The sequence below is a fragment of the Drosophila takahashii genome, chromosome 3R (genome assembly GCF_030179915.1).
Source record: "Drosophila takahashii strain IR98-3 E-12201 chromosome 3R, DtakHiC1v2, whole genome shotgun sequence".
Lineage (NCBI taxonomy): Eukaryota > Metazoa > Arthropoda > Insecta > Diptera > Drosophilidae > Drosophila > Drosophila takahashii.
The window spans coordinates 23,829,815-23,847,509 of NC_091681.1; the positions used below are offsets into that span (position 1 = coordinate 23,829,815).

General features: G+C 42.6%; 6 protein-coding genes across 6 annotated transcripts; 1 reads left to right on the forward strand and 5 right to left on the reverse strand.

Moving 5' to 3' along the window:
• Window positions 1-1,037: 1,037 nt before the first annotated feature.
• On the reverse strand, window positions 1,038-6,062 carry pic (DNA damage-binding protein pic). Its single transcript, XM_017145288.3, has 7 exons — window positions 5,761-6,062; window positions 5,212-5,623; window positions 3,613-4,537; window positions 3,202-3,553; window positions 1,945-3,139; window positions 1,488-1,884; window positions 1,038-1,425 (listed from the first exon to the last, which is right to left on the reverse strand). The coding sequence occupies exons 1-7, from the start codon at window positions 5,819-5,821 to the stop codon at window positions 1,345-1,347; spliced, it is 3,423 nt and encodes a 1,140-aa protein (XP_017000777.1). The 5' UTR covers window positions 5,822-6,062; the 3' UTR covers window positions 1,038-1,344.
• Window positions 6,063-6,771: 709 nt separating this feature from the next.
• Window positions 6,772-8,804, forward strand: LOC108059853 (methanethiol oxidase). Its single transcript, XM_017145310.3, has 5 exons — window positions 6,772-6,815; window positions 6,921-7,084; window positions 7,299-7,768; window positions 7,834-8,326; window positions 8,385-8,804. Exons 1-5 carry the CDS (start codon window positions 6,803-6,805, stop codon window positions 8,703-8,705), a joined length of 1,461 nt encoding a protein of 486 aa, XP_017000799.3. The 5' UTR covers window positions 6,772-6,802; the 3' UTR covers window positions 8,706-8,804.
• Window positions 8,805-9,116: 312 nt separating this feature from the next.
• Window positions 9,117-10,767, reverse strand: LOC108059854 (uncharacterized). The gene is made up of 5 exons (XM_017145311.2): window positions 10,604-10,767; window positions 10,099-10,353; window positions 9,712-10,044; window positions 9,302-9,627; window positions 9,117-9,243 (listed from the first exon to the last, which is right to left on the reverse strand). The coding sequence occupies exons 1-5, from the start codon at window positions 10,760-10,762 to the stop codon at window positions 9,153-9,155; spliced, it is 1,164 nt and encodes a 387-aa protein (XP_017000800.2). The 5' UTR covers window positions 10,763-10,767; the 3' UTR covers window positions 9,117-9,152.
• A 900-nt stretch (window positions 10,768-11,667) lies between these two features.
• On the reverse strand, window positions 11,668-14,553 carry Hsc70-2 (Heat shock protein 70 cognate 2). The gene is made up of 2 exons (XM_017145278.3): window positions 14,144-14,553; window positions 11,668-13,484 (listed from the first exon to the last, which is right to left on the reverse strand). Exons 1-2 carry the CDS (start codon window positions 14,315-14,317, stop codon window positions 11,751-11,753), a joined length of 1,908 nt encoding a protein of 635 aa, XP_017000767.2. The 5' UTR covers window positions 14,318-14,553; the 3' UTR covers window positions 11,668-11,750.
• A 179-nt stretch (window positions 14,554-14,732) lies between these two features.
• Window positions 14,733-15,140, reverse strand: LOC108059846 (small lysine-rich protein 1). Its single transcript, XM_017145301.3, has 2 exons — window positions 14,933-15,140; window positions 14,733-14,862 (listed from the first exon to the last, which is right to left on the reverse strand). The coding sequence occupies exons 1-2, from the start codon at window positions 15,122-15,124 to the stop codon at window positions 14,794-14,796; spliced, it is 261 nt and encodes an 86-aa protein (XP_017000790.1). The 5' UTR covers window positions 15,125-15,140; the 3' UTR covers window positions 14,733-14,793.
• A 140-nt stretch (window positions 15,141-15,280) lies between these two features.
• Window positions 15,281-17,451, reverse strand: LOC108059844 (venom protease). Its single transcript, XM_017145298.3, has 5 exons — window positions 16,901-17,451; window positions 16,553-16,662; window positions 15,687-16,104; window positions 15,452-15,581; window positions 15,281-15,389 (listed from the first exon to the last, which is right to left on the reverse strand). The coding sequence occupies exons 1-5, from the start codon at window positions 17,426-17,428 to the stop codon at window positions 15,304-15,306; spliced, it is 1,272 nt and encodes a 423-aa protein (XP_017000787.1). The 5' UTR covers window positions 17,429-17,451; the 3' UTR covers window positions 15,281-15,303.
• Between the last annotated feature and the right edge of the window lie 244 nt (window positions 17,452-17,695).

Below are 17,695 nucleotides of genomic sequence, written 5' to 3' on the forward strand. Positions count from 1 at the left end.
GCAACACCAACACAAAGGCAAGTGATGTGGAGGCGCGACGAGTGCGCACGCACATGCACACAGACACAGCTCACCCATACACTCGGAATTTCAATCCCTTGACTGGAAGTTGCTGGTGTCGCTGGTGGTGGCTGAACATGCAACTTTCCAGCCTCCTTCCAGTTTCCTCTTCAGTGTGCGTGTATTAATGAATGAAACGCCAATGCCGCCGCACCACCCCGCCTTCAAAAACACCCCTCCCACCTATTTATCATACATACATATGGACTCACGTTTCTGCCGGATCTGGATGATATGGACGTGCCCGTCGACCGGTGTCAAAAGAACTGTGCTGCGCATGCGCCCGGTGTGCCAAAAGGTATTAGCAAGGATCATCATTTAGCCAGGATTCAAATATAACATTTTTATGTTTTCGATTCCCAGAATAACATCTTTATCAATAAAAGTACTCTAGTTATCAGCCTAGATGTAATTCAATTGCATACAACAATGTCCAGTTATTAGGCTCTTAACAAATATATTAAAAGAAAAAACCAGGTGACAACACATAACTTTAAATGTGTAAATGTAGAAGTCCAGTTATGATGATTAGCTATTATTGGAACAAAGTTAAGAATTTTTTCCTTTAATTTAAATAGTATTGAGGCAAACCCACTCAAACTTTGGAAATAGCTTTACACATGATACCCTTTATTCGTCGCTTTTAGTAAGCAATAAAAAATAATTACTTTTCTACATTTACGTGCATTTTAGCAACTAAATTAAGTACAGAACATCTTAAAACAGCTCACAGAATCAGCAGATGTATAGGTACAAAAGATAGGAAGTTTTTAAAATCGCTAAGTATAAATTAAAAAAATAAAGCAACCCTTTGGTTTTTTTTCAAATCATTAGTACAGATTTTTTCATTATTTAAGAAATCATAAATCAGAATTAATAAAGTAATTGTGCGTAATAGTATGCTAATCAAAATTGAAAAAATGTTTGGATCAACCAGAAATCAAACGAATCAGACCAGAAAAGCCCTAAAAAACACCTTTGCTTTCATTTAAAATTGGTTTTTATTAAATTAATGCGGGACTGTGGCGCAACTTTGAAAGAGCGCGTGAGACGCACTTAAAACAATTTTTTTGCTACATTGTCAATATTTTTTACGAGCAAACACAAACGAGGAACTCGTGAAACATCGCGTGTGCGACAGTCGTAGCATCTAGCACGGAGAGCTTCGAATCGGTAGTTTCGTGGTTAAGCGGGATACATGGTATCGAAGTTTCATGTACATTCAAATAAATCGCGTCGAGACAGTTCCTTTTCCAATACTTATATACAACTGACCAAAAGGCCTCAATGCATGCGTGTGAGGTCCTCGACGATCTTAATGACATCTTCCACATCCGCACCCTTTCGCTCGCCGTTCAGTGTAAACTACAAAATAAATGTAAATATTTAACAACGGGCTAAAAATTAAACAAGGTAAATAATTTCACCTCCAATCCCTGAACGGCATCGCGCATTTTCTCTCGACTCAAGTCCAAAAAGCTTTCGATTAGATCTCCATCGATGAATCCCTCGCTGGGCTCCACTTTGGTGTTGATTTGGAAATTGCGGTAGTACGTATGCTCAATCTTGCCCACCGACTTGATGATCTTCTTTAGTCGCTCCTCCAGTCCGTGCAGGAAGTCGTAGAAGTCCTGCGGTATCTGGGTGACAATGCCAATGGCTCCGTTGCATGTTCCGTACAGCACACATCCATTGATTGGCGTTGTCCGCTCACCCACGTTCTGCATCACCAGGGATCCGTGGCGGAAAACGTTGACCGTATCGCCCAAGTGGAAGCGGGCCAGCTCAGGCAGCAATTGACGTTCCTCGTCGGTTGTGGCGGCACTAAAGTAATAACAAGTTAATTTATGTCATAAAGCTTTTTCATTTTTCGGTAAAACTAACCTGTCTTTCTGGCAGACAAACAGATTGCCATTTGTCTCGGAACCCAGGAACGTATCATCGTCTAGAATCTCAACGGCTCTCATCCATTTGGGCTCACAATCGCGGGCAATCTCAACAAAGATGCCCTCCATCTGCTTGTGCTGCAGCAGCGTAATGGATCGCATCAGATCCCCGACCAAGATGAAGTCACCCTTGGCCTTCAGATATAAGGCGGCAATCATGTTTTGAATGTTGCACTCCATGCGCAATTCCTTCTCATTGGTCCACTCGTATAGACGCACGAAACTTCCGATTCCGGCCAGAACTTTGCCATTGAACTCAACCAAAGCATAGCAAGTGCCATCCACCTTAGTTTCAGCCACTTGGGTGAGCTTGTTGTCGTGGTAATGGAAGATGATGATCCTTCCCACCTTGGGCTCCGGTTCTTCGGGAATTACCAATGAAGTGGCCACCACGTAGTAGGTATTGGGATCATCGCCCAGCTTGGCGGACATCAGAGAGGATATAGTTTCGGGCGACACGAATTGGTGGGCATGCAGAACCTCAAACGTGTTTTGATCGATGACCAGTAGGTTGTGCACATCGATCTCTTGACCCACTTCCGCATTAGCAGCCGTGGAATTGCCACCACCCGGTTTGGGCAAGAAATTTGAGCTACATGTGATATTCTGGGCCTGCGTGGAGGCACTATTCCTCAGTGGCTTAGCTCCACCTCTTCCATGGACATCGATTCGCAGCGTGGACACAGCGAACGTCTGCGAAGCCTCCTGGTAGGCAATTCGTCGAGGTCCCTCCCCCAGCGGCACTGTTCGAATGTGCAGCTTCTGGATCTCATCGATGGTGCCCAAGATAACGGCGTTCTTGTTGGCCAACGCTAAGCTATCCGGATAGGCCTGTGCATTCAGCGAGCACATGTGATTGACCTCCTTCAGATTTACATTTGAGAACACTAGCTTGTGATTCGACGAGTAAATCACCGTGGGACGATCGGAGCAGGCAAATACATTCGTGGTGGACAAGGAACGGAAAGTGCGCAGCGTGGTCGGTTGCGTACCCAGGGTCACCTTTTTCTTGTCCGTCAATTGCCCAGTTTTTTGGTCCATGATAAAGTAATACATGGATCCGTCACCCAAGGCGCAGAGGAGATAATGGATTCCCTCAAAGGTGGTCATCAAAATGGAGCGAGGAATAATTTCTGAAAGAAGAAAATAAGAGATTTAAATATGGAATAAGATTCCATTCAATTTAATCGCCTACCTCCGCTAAGTTTCTCGGTGTAAATGGTTTCAAGATCGGGCAGCGACAGGATTACAGCAGATATATCTGTCCACAGGCCCACGGCCACCAAATCCGATTTCTTTTGCGTCTCATCCAAGGGAGTGATATCCAGGCAGGCCACCTCATAGGCCAGAGTCCTGCGCGACTGCTCTCTTAGGCTTCCATCCTCAATGATGATGTAAAATATGTCGCATGCCGAGGCCACCACAATTTGAGTGGTGTTACAAGATACGACGCCGATGGAACGATCGCCCTGCGGACGCCACTCAGCCACGAGAGCCTTGGTGGCACTGCTTACCAAACGAACGCTGTCCGAAGTCACTTGAATCAACTGAAATATAAGTTAATGGTTAATACAATAGCATATATCTTAGTAAAAACCAGACTTACCTGATCATAGTCCACATTTGAACAGAGGAAGGTCTGCAGGTCGCTGGCAAATCCGGGAATCTCGGTTTCCTCCACCTCTTCGCCGGACAGGGTGAGGATTCTAGTGTGACCCACAAAGGCCAGGACCAAAGTGTTCTCGTACGGACTCTCATCGACGCCCACCTTCAAGGACCACATGCCCTTGATGCCGGGCAGATCAATGCAGGCATGCTCCTGAATGCCGATTCCTATGCGAATAATGCGCAGAGATCCATCCTTGAAGCTGCCCGAGCACGTGATGATCTGGCCCTGTCCCTGGCGATCCAGATCAACGACAGCAATGTCCAAAATGGGAGCCAAGTTGGTGAAATTCTCTACGGGCACGACATAGGAGCCATCGATGGCTTCCGAATTGAGACGCACCAACTGCGAATCCCCATGACGAGCTCCGATGTAGAGGAACCCATTGTCCAGGTAAGTAATGCACTCCGGTATAGAGATCTCGCCCAGCTGCTCCACCTTGATGTCCTTCACAGTCACTCCCTTGCTCGTTTCCGAGGTGCCCAGGAACAGCATGTACAGCTGGCCATCCATGTTGCCCAGCAGATAGCGCAATCCATTGCTACTCACACGAGCATAGCAGTTGATGGTGCTTTGGCGGAAGGTGAGCGGCGCTACAGCGTGGTAGTTGCTCCCATCGTGATACACAATCGATTCCCGCCCGATGACGATCACTCCGCCGATGGGCGACGGCACTGGGATCAGCATGGTGGCCTCCGTCTCCACGTTGTCCTGCTTCCAGGCGATCTTCATGAACTCCTTCTCCCGCAGGTTGATCTCGTGCGACTTTACGTGCCGGCCGTCGTTGTCCTTGTGGATCACTATGACGGTGGGGTTGAGGCAGCCGTGCAGAAACTCCACGTCGTAGACGTTCAGCTCATCCATTCTGGAAAAGAGGAACTCGGAGTATTATAAATAATATTTATAATATGTATAAATATTTTAAAAATAAATTATGTGCAACAAATTAGTTTTACAATATATTAAATATTATTTCGGCAAATGTGGAGTTGCTGATAAGGAATACAAGTTTACGTAGACCCATTCAGATGTATATGAAATAGAGCCCTGCGTGAATCATTCAATTTTTGCTTTATCATAGTATGCCATGAAATTTCTGATTTGTTTAATTCAATTCTATGTGAAATAAATTAAATATTTTTCTAATTTATTTAAAATTAAAAGAATGAAAAAAGATTTCTTGAATTTGTCGGATTTTTTTGTGCTTTTTTTTTAAAAAAAAAAGTGGAAAATTTGTAACAAATCTATGTTAACTGCTTAGTAAATAAAATTCAGGCATATTTAATTACAAAATTATGAGCCTTTCTTTTTCAAAAGAAATTGTCGTTTGAATTATTTCAGAATTCATGCCATTCATTCATTCAATTCTATTAAACTCAAAATTCAAATTCATTCAATTCTATTAAGCTCAAAATTCTAATTAATTCATTCATATAAAACAAAAAATTCAAAATAATTAATTGAATCCATTCTTGCAGGGCATCATATTATGAATTATAATGAGTTTTAAAAGTGGATCAGAATAAGTTTCCAAGTTACCGCAAATTGGTGGCCTTCAGCTCGCTGGCATCCTTGTCCATCGGGATGATGGTGAACAGGCCTTGGTACAGGCACATTCCGATGACCCTCGCCTTGGGATCGATGGCCGCGATGACACCGCCCTCGGAGGGAATGCCCACGGAATCGGACACATTGCCATTGGCCTTGGTCACCACCGTGATGACGTCGTTGACCATGCGAGCCTCGAGGATCATGACGTTGTAGCGACGCGTCAGGATGAAGAGCAGATCCTTGTTGCTATCCGGCGGCCGGAAGTGCCGCATCACGGCAATGGTGCCATTGATGTTGATCTCTTTCAGGGGACGCAGTCCTTCCGGCGTGACCAGATCAATTTCCACCTGGTTATTCCGGGCGATAATGAGATTGAGATCCGTGGGCGAGGTGAAGTTGCCTGTGGGAGGTTGAGATGTCGGCGTTTAGCTAACATATTTACTTTTGGCTTGTGTAATCCGGCAACCGGCAAGCACGCTTGTTTCTGTTTTCGCCGGGGAGACCACATAGGGAACCCCTCCCCGCGCCCCTACTTACCAGTTAAACAGGCAACAACCGCTGTCGGCTTTTGCGCCGTCACCACGTAGTGATGCGACATGGCTGCACGCTGTCCAGGATGCGGATGCTGTCCTCGATTCGATAGAGCTCCTAAGCTGCGGATTGATCGGCCACCACGAGGATTACAATTGCTTTTTCACTGGTCCGTCGCAACGCGCTAAAATATTTCCTGCCTGGCAATCGGCGTTGCTTTTAGGGATGGACAATAAATATGAAGACATCAATATATCGATATGCAAGGAGGGTGTCTCTGCTGCGGAAGGTTGGTGACTTGGCTATCTCTGGAGGGTGTACTAAGAACTAAACATTTGGAATGATCTAAAATTTTGAATTTATTCATGTTCGCTGTTTTCTTATCTTATTTCAAATTTAAATTGTTTGATTTAGTGTGACTAAGATATTGTAGCGTAAAAGGAAAACAAGAATTAATATGGTTATAATAAACGCCTCATACACCCGAATACTCTCTCAATAATCGCTTTTTAAATTTTTGGTCTTGTTCTTAACTCTGCGAGCGGAGACATTCCCAAATGAAGAAGGTTTCGATTTTTAAAATGCATTTCATTGACTTTCAGATATCAAAAAGATCTAAAAACCTTTTTAAATCGTTAGTTAGTTCCTTTCTTAAAAAGTTCGCCTTATCATTTTTTGTTTCCCTCCCTAAATAGTAAGGAATAAGAAAAACAATCAAAAAATAGCACCCAAGTTTCACCACCAAATTCCACTATCGCATTCAGCTTATTTTTTGTTTTTATATATTTATTTTTCTTGTTTTATTTTTATGAACTTCTTTGCTCAGCAATAAGAGATAACTTTTAATCTAAACACATGCACAAGTGTAACTGACCTAAGTGGTATTAGTGATAAGAAAGCCGGCGAACCGGTTCTCTTTGGTAATTATTTGAAGCTTATATAGAGAAATATATGGTGCCGGGAAGAGAGCCCCAGTATAAAACTCTCGCCAAACATCGTCTGATTTTTATTCCGCCGCTGTTCTTCGTTCCACAACAACCGCCAAGCCATGTCGAATAAATGTAGGAATCTCGTATATACTTTGTATTACAAACACACGCCTCGAATCTTTGATAAAGTGAATACAAATCCCGAGCAATTTTGATAATTAAATTGTTTTTCTGCAGCCTGTTGCCGCGGACCGGGTTACGCAACCCCGCTAGACGCGATGAGGAGTGGTCCCCGGGAGAAACTCCTCTACACGGTCACCGTTCAGCCCAACTTGGATGAGCCCCACGGCGATTATCTGTCCACAGTCGATGTGGATCCCGAGAGCCCCACCTACTGTCAGGTAAATAAGTCAGGTATCATCCAAACCTGACACTATTCTTAATGAGCAATTTCAATCAACGTAGCGAGCAAACAAGATTAAGTTCATTTATCATTAACTTAAATGGTTCTTATGGATTTGGAAAAAATAGAAGTTCTTTAGACAATTTTTTCATATTTCTTTACTTTATTTTCATTTCCACAGTTTACTATTTTAATAATATTTTCTGTTAAAGATTGTTCACCGCACATTTACAAATCGAAAAGGTGATGAGCTACATCATTCTGGTTGGAACGCCTGTTCCAGTTGCTACTACGTTGATGAGAACTCAAAAAGCGTGCCAAAAAGGGACCGACTGGTACTGCCAGCCTTGAATTCAGACTTTATCTATATACTCGATGTGGTCAAGGATCCCCGAAAGCCGGAGATAATCAAGACCATCGATGGCAGTGTGTTGAAGAGTCATAATGTAACGGGTCCACATACCACTCACTGTCTGGCCAATGGAAATATTATGATATCCGTAATGGGCGATGCAGAGGGATATGCCAAAGGAGACTTTATCCTCTTCGATTCGGAATTCAATTGCATTGGCACTTGGACAAAGGGAGAGAAGAAGGCATTGTGTGGTTACGATTTCTGGTATCAACCATATTTCGATGTAATGGTCTCATCGGAATGGGGAGCGCCCAACAAATGGCGACGGTTCGTGTTATATTAAGATATATATATTTTTTTAATTATTAAAATTTTATAAATTATTATTTTAGTGGCTGGAAGAATGGTGACCTCGATGACATGACTCAGTATGGCTGCCGTCTCAACTTCTACAAATGGTCCACGCAGACTCTCTATCAAACCATCGATCTGGGATCGGATGGTATAACCCCCTTGGAGATTCGGTTCCTTCACGATCCTAAACGTGCGGAGGGATTCGTGGGTTGTGCCCTCAATGCCAAGGTGTTCTACTTCAAGAAAAAAACCGATTCCGATGAGTTTGAGGCCAAGAAGGTGATTGATATTCCCGGAAAACTGGTTGATACCGGCAGTGGAAAGGCGGAGGATATGGGCGGCATGATTTCGGACATTATTATATCCCTGGATGACCGATTTCTCTATGTCAACTGCTGGCGACATGGCGATGTGAGGCAATACGATATTACAGATCCCGAGAATCCCAAGCTGACGGGTCAGCTTTTCCTGGGCGGTGCCATATGCAGCGATTTGCCCAATGTGATTGTTAAGGAAGATAAGGAACTGAAGGTAGATGAGAGATTATTTTATATATGATAGGTATTTCATAATCTCAAATTATTTTTAGGAACGACCCCCTGCTCGTTATGTCAAAGGTCGCCGATTGGAAGGAGGTCCCCAGATGATGCAGCTATCTCTTGATGGCAAGCGCTTATATGTCTCTTCCTCATTATATTCCCCCTGGGATAAGCAGTTCTATCCAAAAATGGTCTCCCAAGGCGGTCACATTGTCCTAATTGATGTGGATACAGTTAATGGTGGTATATCCCTAAATGAAGACTTCTTGGTGGACTTTGGCAACGAACCCTATGGTCCCAGTCTCCCCCATGAAATGCGTTATCCTGGCGGTGACTGCACTTCCGACATTTGGCTGGCCAATGATGCTTGAGTTCAATTTTTTTTAGATTCTTAGGCAGACCTGATATTCCAATACATTTTACCTTAATAAGCAAAGCTTTAATAAAATCATTTTTATAACAACCCATAATTAACATAACTTAATTTAATCCAAAGTTTAAATAATTTCTTCGGAGACATCTCCATTTGGTGCAGTCAGAGAATAGGAGATATCTCCCATTTCTCTAGTCACAGATATCGCAATTAATTTAGGGGCTCGTCACCTTCCAAACCCGTTTTGAGATTAGATACAAATAATTTATGCGCATAGCTTATAACGTAATATGGTTTATAAGTATGTGACGATTTATGTTACAAACCTTAAAGCCAATTATGATTTGCTTCTGAACATCTAAAAAATTTTAATAGTATTTATATATACACTATAAAATCTATATTAATGTATTAATAGCCAGAAAAGTCTAATTTCATTTTATTATTACCAAAACGAAGTTTTTGGTGACTTATTCGCCGTTTCTAATATGGTGTTAATATTGGGCAGATTCATCAGATCCAACAGTCGCTGGCCACTGTAATTAATTTATAATGGTTTTATATGCTTAAAAAAAGTTTGTATCATAAACTTACTTTTTATCACATGTGCAGTCTATAAAACTCCGGGCAAGTTCGTTCAGATGACGTTCGTGGTAAAAGAAAATGTGCACTAGGTAGGCCAGATTACAAGGTATCAGCAGCTTTGACCAGGGAATCTTTTGCACCTTCGAAAGTACCGGATCTTTTTCAGCATTAAGATTACACACCTGTTGCCAAATCACCTGGATGGCGGTTACAAAAGCGAAACACATGAAGGTGAGACGATTTGGCAGAAGGGCAAAGGAAGCTCCACTTATAAAGGATGCTAGAGCATTGGCTTGTTTTACATTCAAATTTTTTAACGGAAGCAATTGTACCAACTGGAAAAAGATTAAAAAATGAACACTTTAATATACATAATATTTCATATTTAATATCTTTAATTGTCTATTTAATCATCTTACCTTAAACAATCCAATATAGGCCGCCAAAAAACTCGTCATTTTTGGTCGAAAGAGTTTTAGGTTTCTTTTGGTTATGGGATTTAGTAGATCCAATCCCAGTCCAATTCCCAAGTAGGTTTTCAATTCTCTGAGCCCCTGCAACAGTTGCTTTGAGATGGTCCACTCCTTGTGATCCTCGGGCAAAGAAGCTGGTCGTATGAACCAGAAACCGGAATACTTTTTGGACTGCTGATAATGCAGGACCACCATCGATGATATCATAAATATCAGAGTCTGAGAAAAGCGGGAATGAACCAAACCGACGTCAAAATATCTTAAAAAACTTTCGATGGCCTGTAAATGACTTACATTTTGTATCGTTCTTCTAAGATTAATGCATTTACTTACTGCAGGAACTATTCCAGTCACAAAGAAGTGAAGAACCTGGGGAGGCATCAACCAGCAGAGGTGCGAGGCAACCCAACAGGGCAGATAAGGGATAAATAATAACACAAATCGACCATTATAACGCCTGGCCACGCACATTAAATAAAAGGTGACGGCATTTATGCAGGCGGCAAAACTGGCGGATTGCAAAAAGTTCTTTAACACAGAAGATACCAAACTTTTGGAGAGACGTCGAATGTTTAGTAACAAGGGTAACTGCAAGTAAATAAATATTTTTAATAATATTTTAAAATATTTGAAAGTATTTCTTTTTCTCGAATTTACACCATTCAAACCCTTTAAATATAATATTTAATAACAAGAAAGGAAGTTAACTTCGGCTAGCCGAAGTTTATATACCCTGGCAAATATGACTATTTAAAAGGTTGTTTTTAAATTGTCAAAAATCAACTTTTGACTGAAATAATTAAGGTATAAATGGTATAAAAACAATCTACTACCAGACCAGCAACAAGGGTAAATAGTACTTCGCACTGGAGACATGGTTGCGGTACAGATTCCAAAGCAAGGCCTTTGTGCAACTCTGACCCGGTCGACTGTGCAGAATGGCGCAGTGCACCCGATTCAGGGGCGGCTCCAGAAGTTTGCTCGGTGCGACGGCCATTTCACGACGAAATTCCCGGTGAAACTGATCGGTGGTCGAATGGAAAAAAAAAACACGACCAGCTGTGCCAAGCTTATCAAAGGGATCGTAAGGTTAATATGCTAAACATTGCAAACACACTCAAATACATTTAAATGTTTAAATATATTAGCACAACAATTTAATCGTCAAGCTATTCGCTTGTTGGAAAATAGAATTTAAAATTATTTTTAGTACCTGGAAAATCAGTTGAACTCACTAGTTGGCTGTGGAGCTTTTAAGTCTACTTGGGACTTTATTACAAAGTCTTTGGATGAGGTAAGGTATTATATAAACACAGTGCTTCAACGATTCCAAAAGTTCTAGGGTGAAAAAGTAAACCAAGTTACATTTAGTTTTCAAAATTACACTTGCAATAGTCAAACAGTTTAGCTTAGTCCACCTCCTCCACAGTGGGATGGGCACCATTTCCCGCCGTCGACTGTTTGGATCCCTTATTAATTATTTTCTAATTTAATTTAATTATTTTTAGTACCCGGAAAATCAGTAGAATTCACTAGTTGGCTGTGGAGCTTTCAAGTCTACTTGGGACTTTATTACTTTATTATTATCTCTAAAGTTATTGGAAACACCACTGGATGAAAAAGTGAACCAAGTAAGTTACATTTAGTTCTCAAAATTAAATATTTATTAATACATTTGCAATAGCTAAAGTTTAGCTGAGTCCACCTCCTCCACAGTTGAGGATCCCTTATTAATTATTTTTAATTTAATTATTTTTAGAACCCGGAAAATTACTTGAGCTCACTAGTTGGCTGTGAAGCTTTCAAATCTACTTGGGACTTTATCAAATGGTTTTTGGATGAGGTAGACCAAGTCGAAACGCTTTTTTAACGATCTCTAAAGTTATTGGAAACACAAATGGATAAAAAATTGAACCGAATAAGTTACATTTATTTTTCAAAATTAAATACTTATTAATACATTTGCAATAGCCAAATAGTTTAGCTTAGTCCACCTCCTCCACGGTGGGATGGGCACCATTTCCCGTCGACTGTTTGGAACCCTTGGCTGCTCCACCATGTAGCTTCGCCATTATGGGACTGCAGATGCGCTGGCACTCCTTGAGATGATGCTCGAACTCCTCCTTCTCGGCCAGCGAGTTCTTGTCCAGCCAGGCAGCCTCGGAAGTGCACTTTTCGCGCACCTTGGAGCGATCGGATTCGGTGAGGACACCACCGGCTGGAGCCTCGTCGACGGCCTGACGACAGCTGTAGATGTAACCCTCGAGATTGTTCCGCGACTGAACCCTTTCCCTCTGACGATCATCCTCCACCTTGTACTTCTCCGCCTCCGCGAGCATGCGATCGATCTCCGCCTTTGATAGCCTTCCCTTGTCGTTGGTGATGGTGATCTTCTCGGTCCGCCCAGTGCTACTATCCTTGGCATTCACATTCAGGATGCCGTCGGCGTTCAAATCGAAGGCCACCTCGATCTGGGGCACTCCTCTCGGGGCAGGCGGAATGCCGGTGAGATTGAAGGTGCCCAGCAGGTTGTTATCCTTGGTCATGGCCCTTTCGCCCTCGTAAACCTGAATGGTCACCGCATTCTGGTTGTCACTGTAGGTGGTGAAGGTCTGCTGCTGCTTGCAGGGAATCCGAGCATTGCGCTCCACCAACTTGGTCATCACACCGCCGGCGGTCTCGATGCCCAGCGAAAGAGGAGCCACGTCCACGAGGAGGAGATCCTGGATCTGGGAGCTGCCCACGCCGGTGAGGATGGCCGCCTGCACCGCTGCTCCATAGGCCACCGCCTCATCGGGATTAATGGAGAGATTCAGCTGCTTGCCACCGAACAGATCCTGCAGCAGTTTCTGGATCTTGGGGATGCGAGTGGAGCCGCCCACTAAAACCACATCATCGATCGCCTTCTTGTCCATCTTGGCATCGCTGAGGGCTCGCTCCACTGGCTGCATGGTGGAACGGAAGAGGTCCATGTTCAGCTCCTCGAAACGAGCCCTCGAGATCTTCGAGTAGAAGTCGATGCCCTCGTGCAGGGCGTCAATCTCCAGGGAAGCCTCCGAGCTGGAGGACAATGTCCTCTTCGCTCTTTCACAGGCCGTCCTCAGACGTCGCAAAGCCCTGGCATTTCCCTTGATGTCCGACTTGTGCTTCCTCTTAAACTCCTCGGCAAAGTGATTGACCAGCCGGTTGTCAAAGTCCTCGCCACCCAAGTGGGTGTCTCCGGCCGTGGCCTTCACCTCGAACAGGGAACCCTCGTCGATCGTGAGAATGGAGACATCAAAGGTGCCGCCACCCAGATCGAAAATGAGCACATTGCGCTCCCCCTTGAGATTCTTGTCCAACCCGTAGGCCAAGGCAGCCGCCGTGGGTTCGTTGATGATCCTCAACACATTCAGACCCGCAATGGAACCCGCATCCTTGGTCGCCTGTCGCTGGCTATCGTTGAAATAAGCTGGCACTGTGATCACGGCGTCCTTCACCTTGCCACCCAAATAGACCTCGGCGATTTCGCGCATCTTGATCAGCACCATCGAACTGACCTCTTCGGGTGCAAATCGCTTGCGTTCCCCCTTGAACTCCACCTCAATCTTGGGCTTGCCGCCCTCGTTGATCACCTTGAAGGGCCAGAGCTTCAGGTCCTCCTGGATCTTCTTGTCGTCGAACTTGCGGCCAATCAGACGCTTGGCATCGAACACCGTGTTCTTGGCATTCATAGCGACCTGGGAAATCAGATTTTTAGATGTACTTTTAAAGAAACGCATTTTACAATGTTTTTGATAAGTGCCCTTCCCATTTATTTCCGTATTGTATATTATTTTTAATTTAATAAAAATATAATATAAATTTTTTTTAATTTTAATAAAGCTACTTTTAAAATTAGTTTCCTTATGAAATGAATTTATTTTAATTATTCATCATTTTATTTTAAAAGGAAGTAAACACAAACTAATATTTTTTAAATATTTCATATTCTGATATTGCCCTTAAATGTATTTTGTAAAATGATATTTTGTCGATTTACCTGCATAAATCCAAGCGGATTCACTATTCCAATTTAAAGGGAAATAAACACAGACTAACCTTAAAATTTGACTTTAACTGTATTTTGTAAAAAAATATTTTTTCGGGATCTTTTACCTGCATAAATTGACTTAGGCCAATCGGATATATAGATGTGTATGTATATATCCAAGTGCTCGAGAGAAAGACGCCCAACCACCCACATTTTCCGCATCTCTCGGATTTCTTTATGTACCTATACGATTCCAATTAAATCACTCGCATCACATCATTACAGGCGGCTGGCTATTCTCATCTGGCCATATCAGCACTCTACAATCGACGTATTTGGAAAATCATAATGGGGCCCCTGACTCACCTGGTTTTTGGCCGCATCGCCAATAAGGCGCTCCGTGTCGTTGAAGGCCACATAGGAGGGCGTGGTGCGGTTTCCCTGATCGTTGGCAATAATTTCCACCTTGCTGTTCTGCCAAACTCCCACGCAGGAGTAGGTGGTGCCCAAGTCAATACCTATAGCCGGTGTTTTAACCATTATTTCTAAGTATCTTAAATATCCTCTCCTTTAGATGCTGCAGCTGGTAATGCTGATTTTAGACTGAAAAATCCGCGACTGCTGCTCCTATTTATATGGTGCAGCCTTCTCGCATTCCGCGAAACGAATACAATTTTGCTTTCCTATATTTTTCACACGCCGAATTCGAAAAATGTGTTCGTATTTTGGAGATTGTGACGTTTGTTCTAGATGTGTGTTTGCCACTGACGTTTAACTTTGGGCAGGCTGCGTTTTTTGGAATTGTTTGTTTCTTGATCAATGATGTCTTGTTTTGGTTTCATAAAAATAAATATGAGCATTGCTCGTTAAGCACGTACATATGTTCTCAATTTTACAGGTCGAGGGGGATGATCTGAAAACTTTTACTTTCGTTTTCTTTTCGAAAATTGTTTTTCTTGTTATTTAATTTAAAAATTATATTACTGTAAAGAAGCCTTTTGCTTGTAATATCTCTCTTAGCGCTTTCCCTTCTTTTTCTTCTTTTGTCCATCTGGCCAGGCAAATCCTCTGGACTTAAGAACGTCCTAAAAAAATTAATTAAGTATGTAAAAATCACATGTTTTGTTTAAATCTGGAATTGAGTTTCTAACTCACCTGCACATTATGGCACACATAATAGGCATTTTCCATGGCAGCATCATTGAAAATATCACAACCAATGGACTTTCCTACGCCACCTTTCTTTTTACCTCCCTCTTTCTTTTTCTTCTCCTCACCTTCGCCACTTCCGGCATTACTGGATGTGGAATCCTTGCTATTTCGTTTCTTCTTGCTTTTTCCAACCATTTTTTATAAATTTTTGTGTTCGAAGACGAAATTATTGACCAAATAAATGGCACCTAGCAACCAAGACATTTAATCTATATGCAGGAAAATACCAAAGATATTTTTTTAACGCCAACTGTTTTATAAAACATTAGCAAACGCACTTTTTTCTGATTGCACAATTTTATTAATGACTATTTTTAATTATTAGTAAACTCGCTATAGTAATTGGGCCACACTATAGATGCTATCCAGTCGATGTAGGATGAAACGCGCGTGTAAACACCTGAAAGATTCATGAGTTTATAACTGAATTTAAAAATTGCTTATATATTCAAATTAAATTACCTGGCAATTCACTGCGGCAATAGGCTCCATAGGAAGTGATGCCCACGAGGTAGTAGCGATAATGCCTGCGACTTCTGTGCCGGCGACGTCGTCGCTCCAGGTTCAACTGAAGAGGTCCACCGGAATCGCCCTGTAAGAATTTATAGGATTTAGTACTAATCCTTTTAACTTTTTTGTTAACTTAAATAAAGTACCTTTTTTAAGCATGACCTGTATTAAAATTATTAACACTCACTTGACAAGTATCCCGATTTTTCTCATAGTCATGGGCGCATATCTGACTAGTGAGTATTCCCTGGGGAGAACCTTCATCGGCGGGCAGACTGGAATTGCACTGATCTGTTGGCACCACCGATAGGTCCAGTTCCGTAAGGATGTTGGTTTGCGGCTGAGCGAATCCTGTCGATCCATATCCCATGGTATGCAGCTTGCCGTAGGGTATCTCATTTTTGGGCCACAAACGAGCTGGCTTTACAAACCAGGTGTATTCCACCGGTCGATTCAGCTGGATAAGTCCGATGTCATGGTAGTTAAGTGTCGAATTGTACAGCGGATGCAGATAAATTTTCGCCACTCGTCGTCTTTGAGGAGCGACATCGTCCTCCCATTCCTTCAGTTTAATGTCGCCGATTTTTACCACGTCGGGAGCGGTTCTACAAGAAAGTAATTTAAATATTATAATTTAAATTAATTGAAATTTAATGGAATGCCATGGAAATACCAGCTATTCAAAGCAGATATAAAATAAATATTAAAACAATAAAAAAACATGTTTTGATTAATATATAAAATGTAATCCAGTTTTTAAATGGACATTGTCCATTGGACAAATTAAAAATTTATCTTTTTGAACCTAATTTGATTAAAAATTCATTCTATTTTTTAAAAGCTCCTGTCTTTCATCTTCAACTTTATTTATTTAATTTTTCTTTGCTATATTGTCTAATCCTTTTAAATACAAAATCGTTCCTCTTAGTTTAGGTGTGTCTCTCCAGGAAAATATTCTCTCAGTCATTGTTAAATCACTCGAATAACGAAGGTGGTTTCGCCAAGTTCTGAGCAAAAGCGATAGTAATAGCGAAATCGAAATCGAAAGCTTACCCGTGAGTGGTCAAACAGTGGGCAGCTGTGAGCACAAAGTACTCACTAATCAGACTGCCTCCGCATTTGTAGTCGATCTCGTGGTTCTCATTCCGGAATCCCAGAGCGGCCTGTGGATCGTAGAAGAGAGAGGATTAGTAAACCCCCCAATAACTGTTATCAGATGGCCCAAGTCTAGGTCTTCGATTTGCAAGTCAGCGATCGGTTTTCAGTCGTATTTGTGTTGTGATCGGCGGTACTTTGGCGTTTCCCCCATTCCGGTTTCATGTGATTTTTTTTTTGGTTTTGTGTTGATCTTTGATTTGTTTGTTTCGACTTTTCGACTGCACCTCCATACAAAATACTAACCATGTGCGGGTACTGGCCAGGTGCCACAATGGATCGTCCGTTGAAATCATCGTGCAAATCCTCCGTTTCCGCCGTCTTGTTGTAGTTCTCCTCATCCACTTTGCGTTCGGTGTTCAGGAAGATATTGTGAAAGTTCCTGTGATGATCGGGGGGCGGACGACGGGGTTGCCAACGCCGAGGGCCATTATCCCAAGGCGGAGGCGGGGGTGGAGGACCTCCCGGGCAGCCGGGCGGAGGACCAGGCGGAGGTGGACCCGGTGGCGGTGCTCCTGGCGGTGGGGGCCTTCCGCAGGGCGGAGGAGGGGGTGGCGGCTGTGGTCTATAATAGCCGTAGTTATTAACGTAGCCCGGCGACCACTGACCGTTGTAACCGTAGCTATTGTAGTTGTTGAAGTCCCACCTGCTTGGATCCGGCTCGGGATTGGGATTTGGATTGGGAAATGCCCACTGCCCTTGTCCCTTCACTCGGAATCCACACAACAGCAGGCACAGTGCGATCCAAACGGAAAGTCTCTTCAGATCCGCCATCCGTATAACATAGGTCTTGCTCGATTGACCGATTTAATCCGACTGGGATCTTCCAATCCACAATTCAATTCGATGCGAAAAGAAACACAGCGGCGCAGGCAAACAGTTTTATTGAAATTCAGCCGAATTTATAATTGAGCGCCCGCATTAATTAATAAAAATACATTAAACAAAAAAACATTCACACAGACAGACAAGGGTTTGTTTTGGACACAGTGGTGGCTGAAAAATTGAAGCCAATTTACCACATTTTAGTGAATTTAAAAA

Coding starts and splice junctions, on each gene's coding strand:
- pic (XM_017145288.3), bottom strand. CDS start 5,821: ATGTCGCATCACTACGTGGTGACGGCGCAAAAGCCGACAGCGGTTGTT. Junction 5,624..5,760: donor GGTTGTTGCCTGTTTAACTG/GTAAGTAGGGGC, acceptor AACCTCCCACAG/GCAACTTCACCTCGCCCACG. Junction 3,140..3,201: donor CACCGAGAAACTTAGCGGAG/GTAGGCGATTAA, acceptor TTCTTCTTTCAG/AAATTATTCCTCGCTCCATT.
- LOC108059853 (XM_017145310.3), top strand. Junction 7,085..7,298: donor AGAGCCCCACCTACTGTCAG/GTAAATAAGTCA, acceptor TTTCTGTTAAAG/ATTGTTCACCGCACATTTAC. Junction 8,327..8,384: donor AGGAAGATAAGGAACTGAAG/GTAGATGAGAGA, acceptor AATTATTTTTAG/GAACGACCCCCTGCTCGTTA.
- LOC108059846 (XM_017145301.3), bottom strand. CDS start 15,124: ATGGTTGGAAAAAGCAAGAAGAAACGAAATAGCAAGGATTCCACATCC. Junction 14,863..14,932: donor ATGTGTGCCATAATGTGCAG/GTGAGTTAGAAA, acceptor TAATTTTTTTAG/GACGTTCTTAAGTCCAGAGG.
- LOC108059854 (XM_017145311.2), bottom strand. CDS start 10,762: ATGGCCGTCGCACCGAGCAAACTTCTGGAGCCGCCCCTGAATCGGGTG. Junction 10,354..10,603: donor ACTATTTACCCTTGTTGCTG/GTCTGGTAGTAG, acceptor ATTTACTTGCAG/TTACCCTTGTTACTAAACAT. Junction 10,045..10,098: donor TGACTGGAATAGTTCCTGCA/GTAAGTAAATGC, acceptor AGTCATTTACAG/GCCATCGAAAGTTTTTTAAG.
- LOC108059844 (XM_017145298.3), bottom strand. CDS start 17,428: ATGGCGGATCTGAAGAGACTTTCCGTTTGGATCGCACTGTGCCTGCTG. Junction 16,663..16,900: donor CTGGCCAGTACCCGCACATG/GTTAGTATTTTG, acceptor TACGATCCACAG/GCCGCTCTGGGATTCCGGAA. Junction 15,582..15,686: donor AAAATCGGGATACTTGTCAA/GTGAGTGTTAAT, acceptor AAATTCTTACAG/GGCGATTCCGGTGGACCTCT.
- Hsc70-2 (XM_017145278.3), bottom strand. CDS start 14,317: ATGGTTAAAACACCGGCTATAGGTATTGACTTGGGCACCACCTACTCC. Junction 13,485..14,143: donor GCGATGCGGCCAAAAACCAG/GTGAGTCAGGGG, acceptor CTGATTTCCCAG/GTCGCTATGAATGCCAAGAA.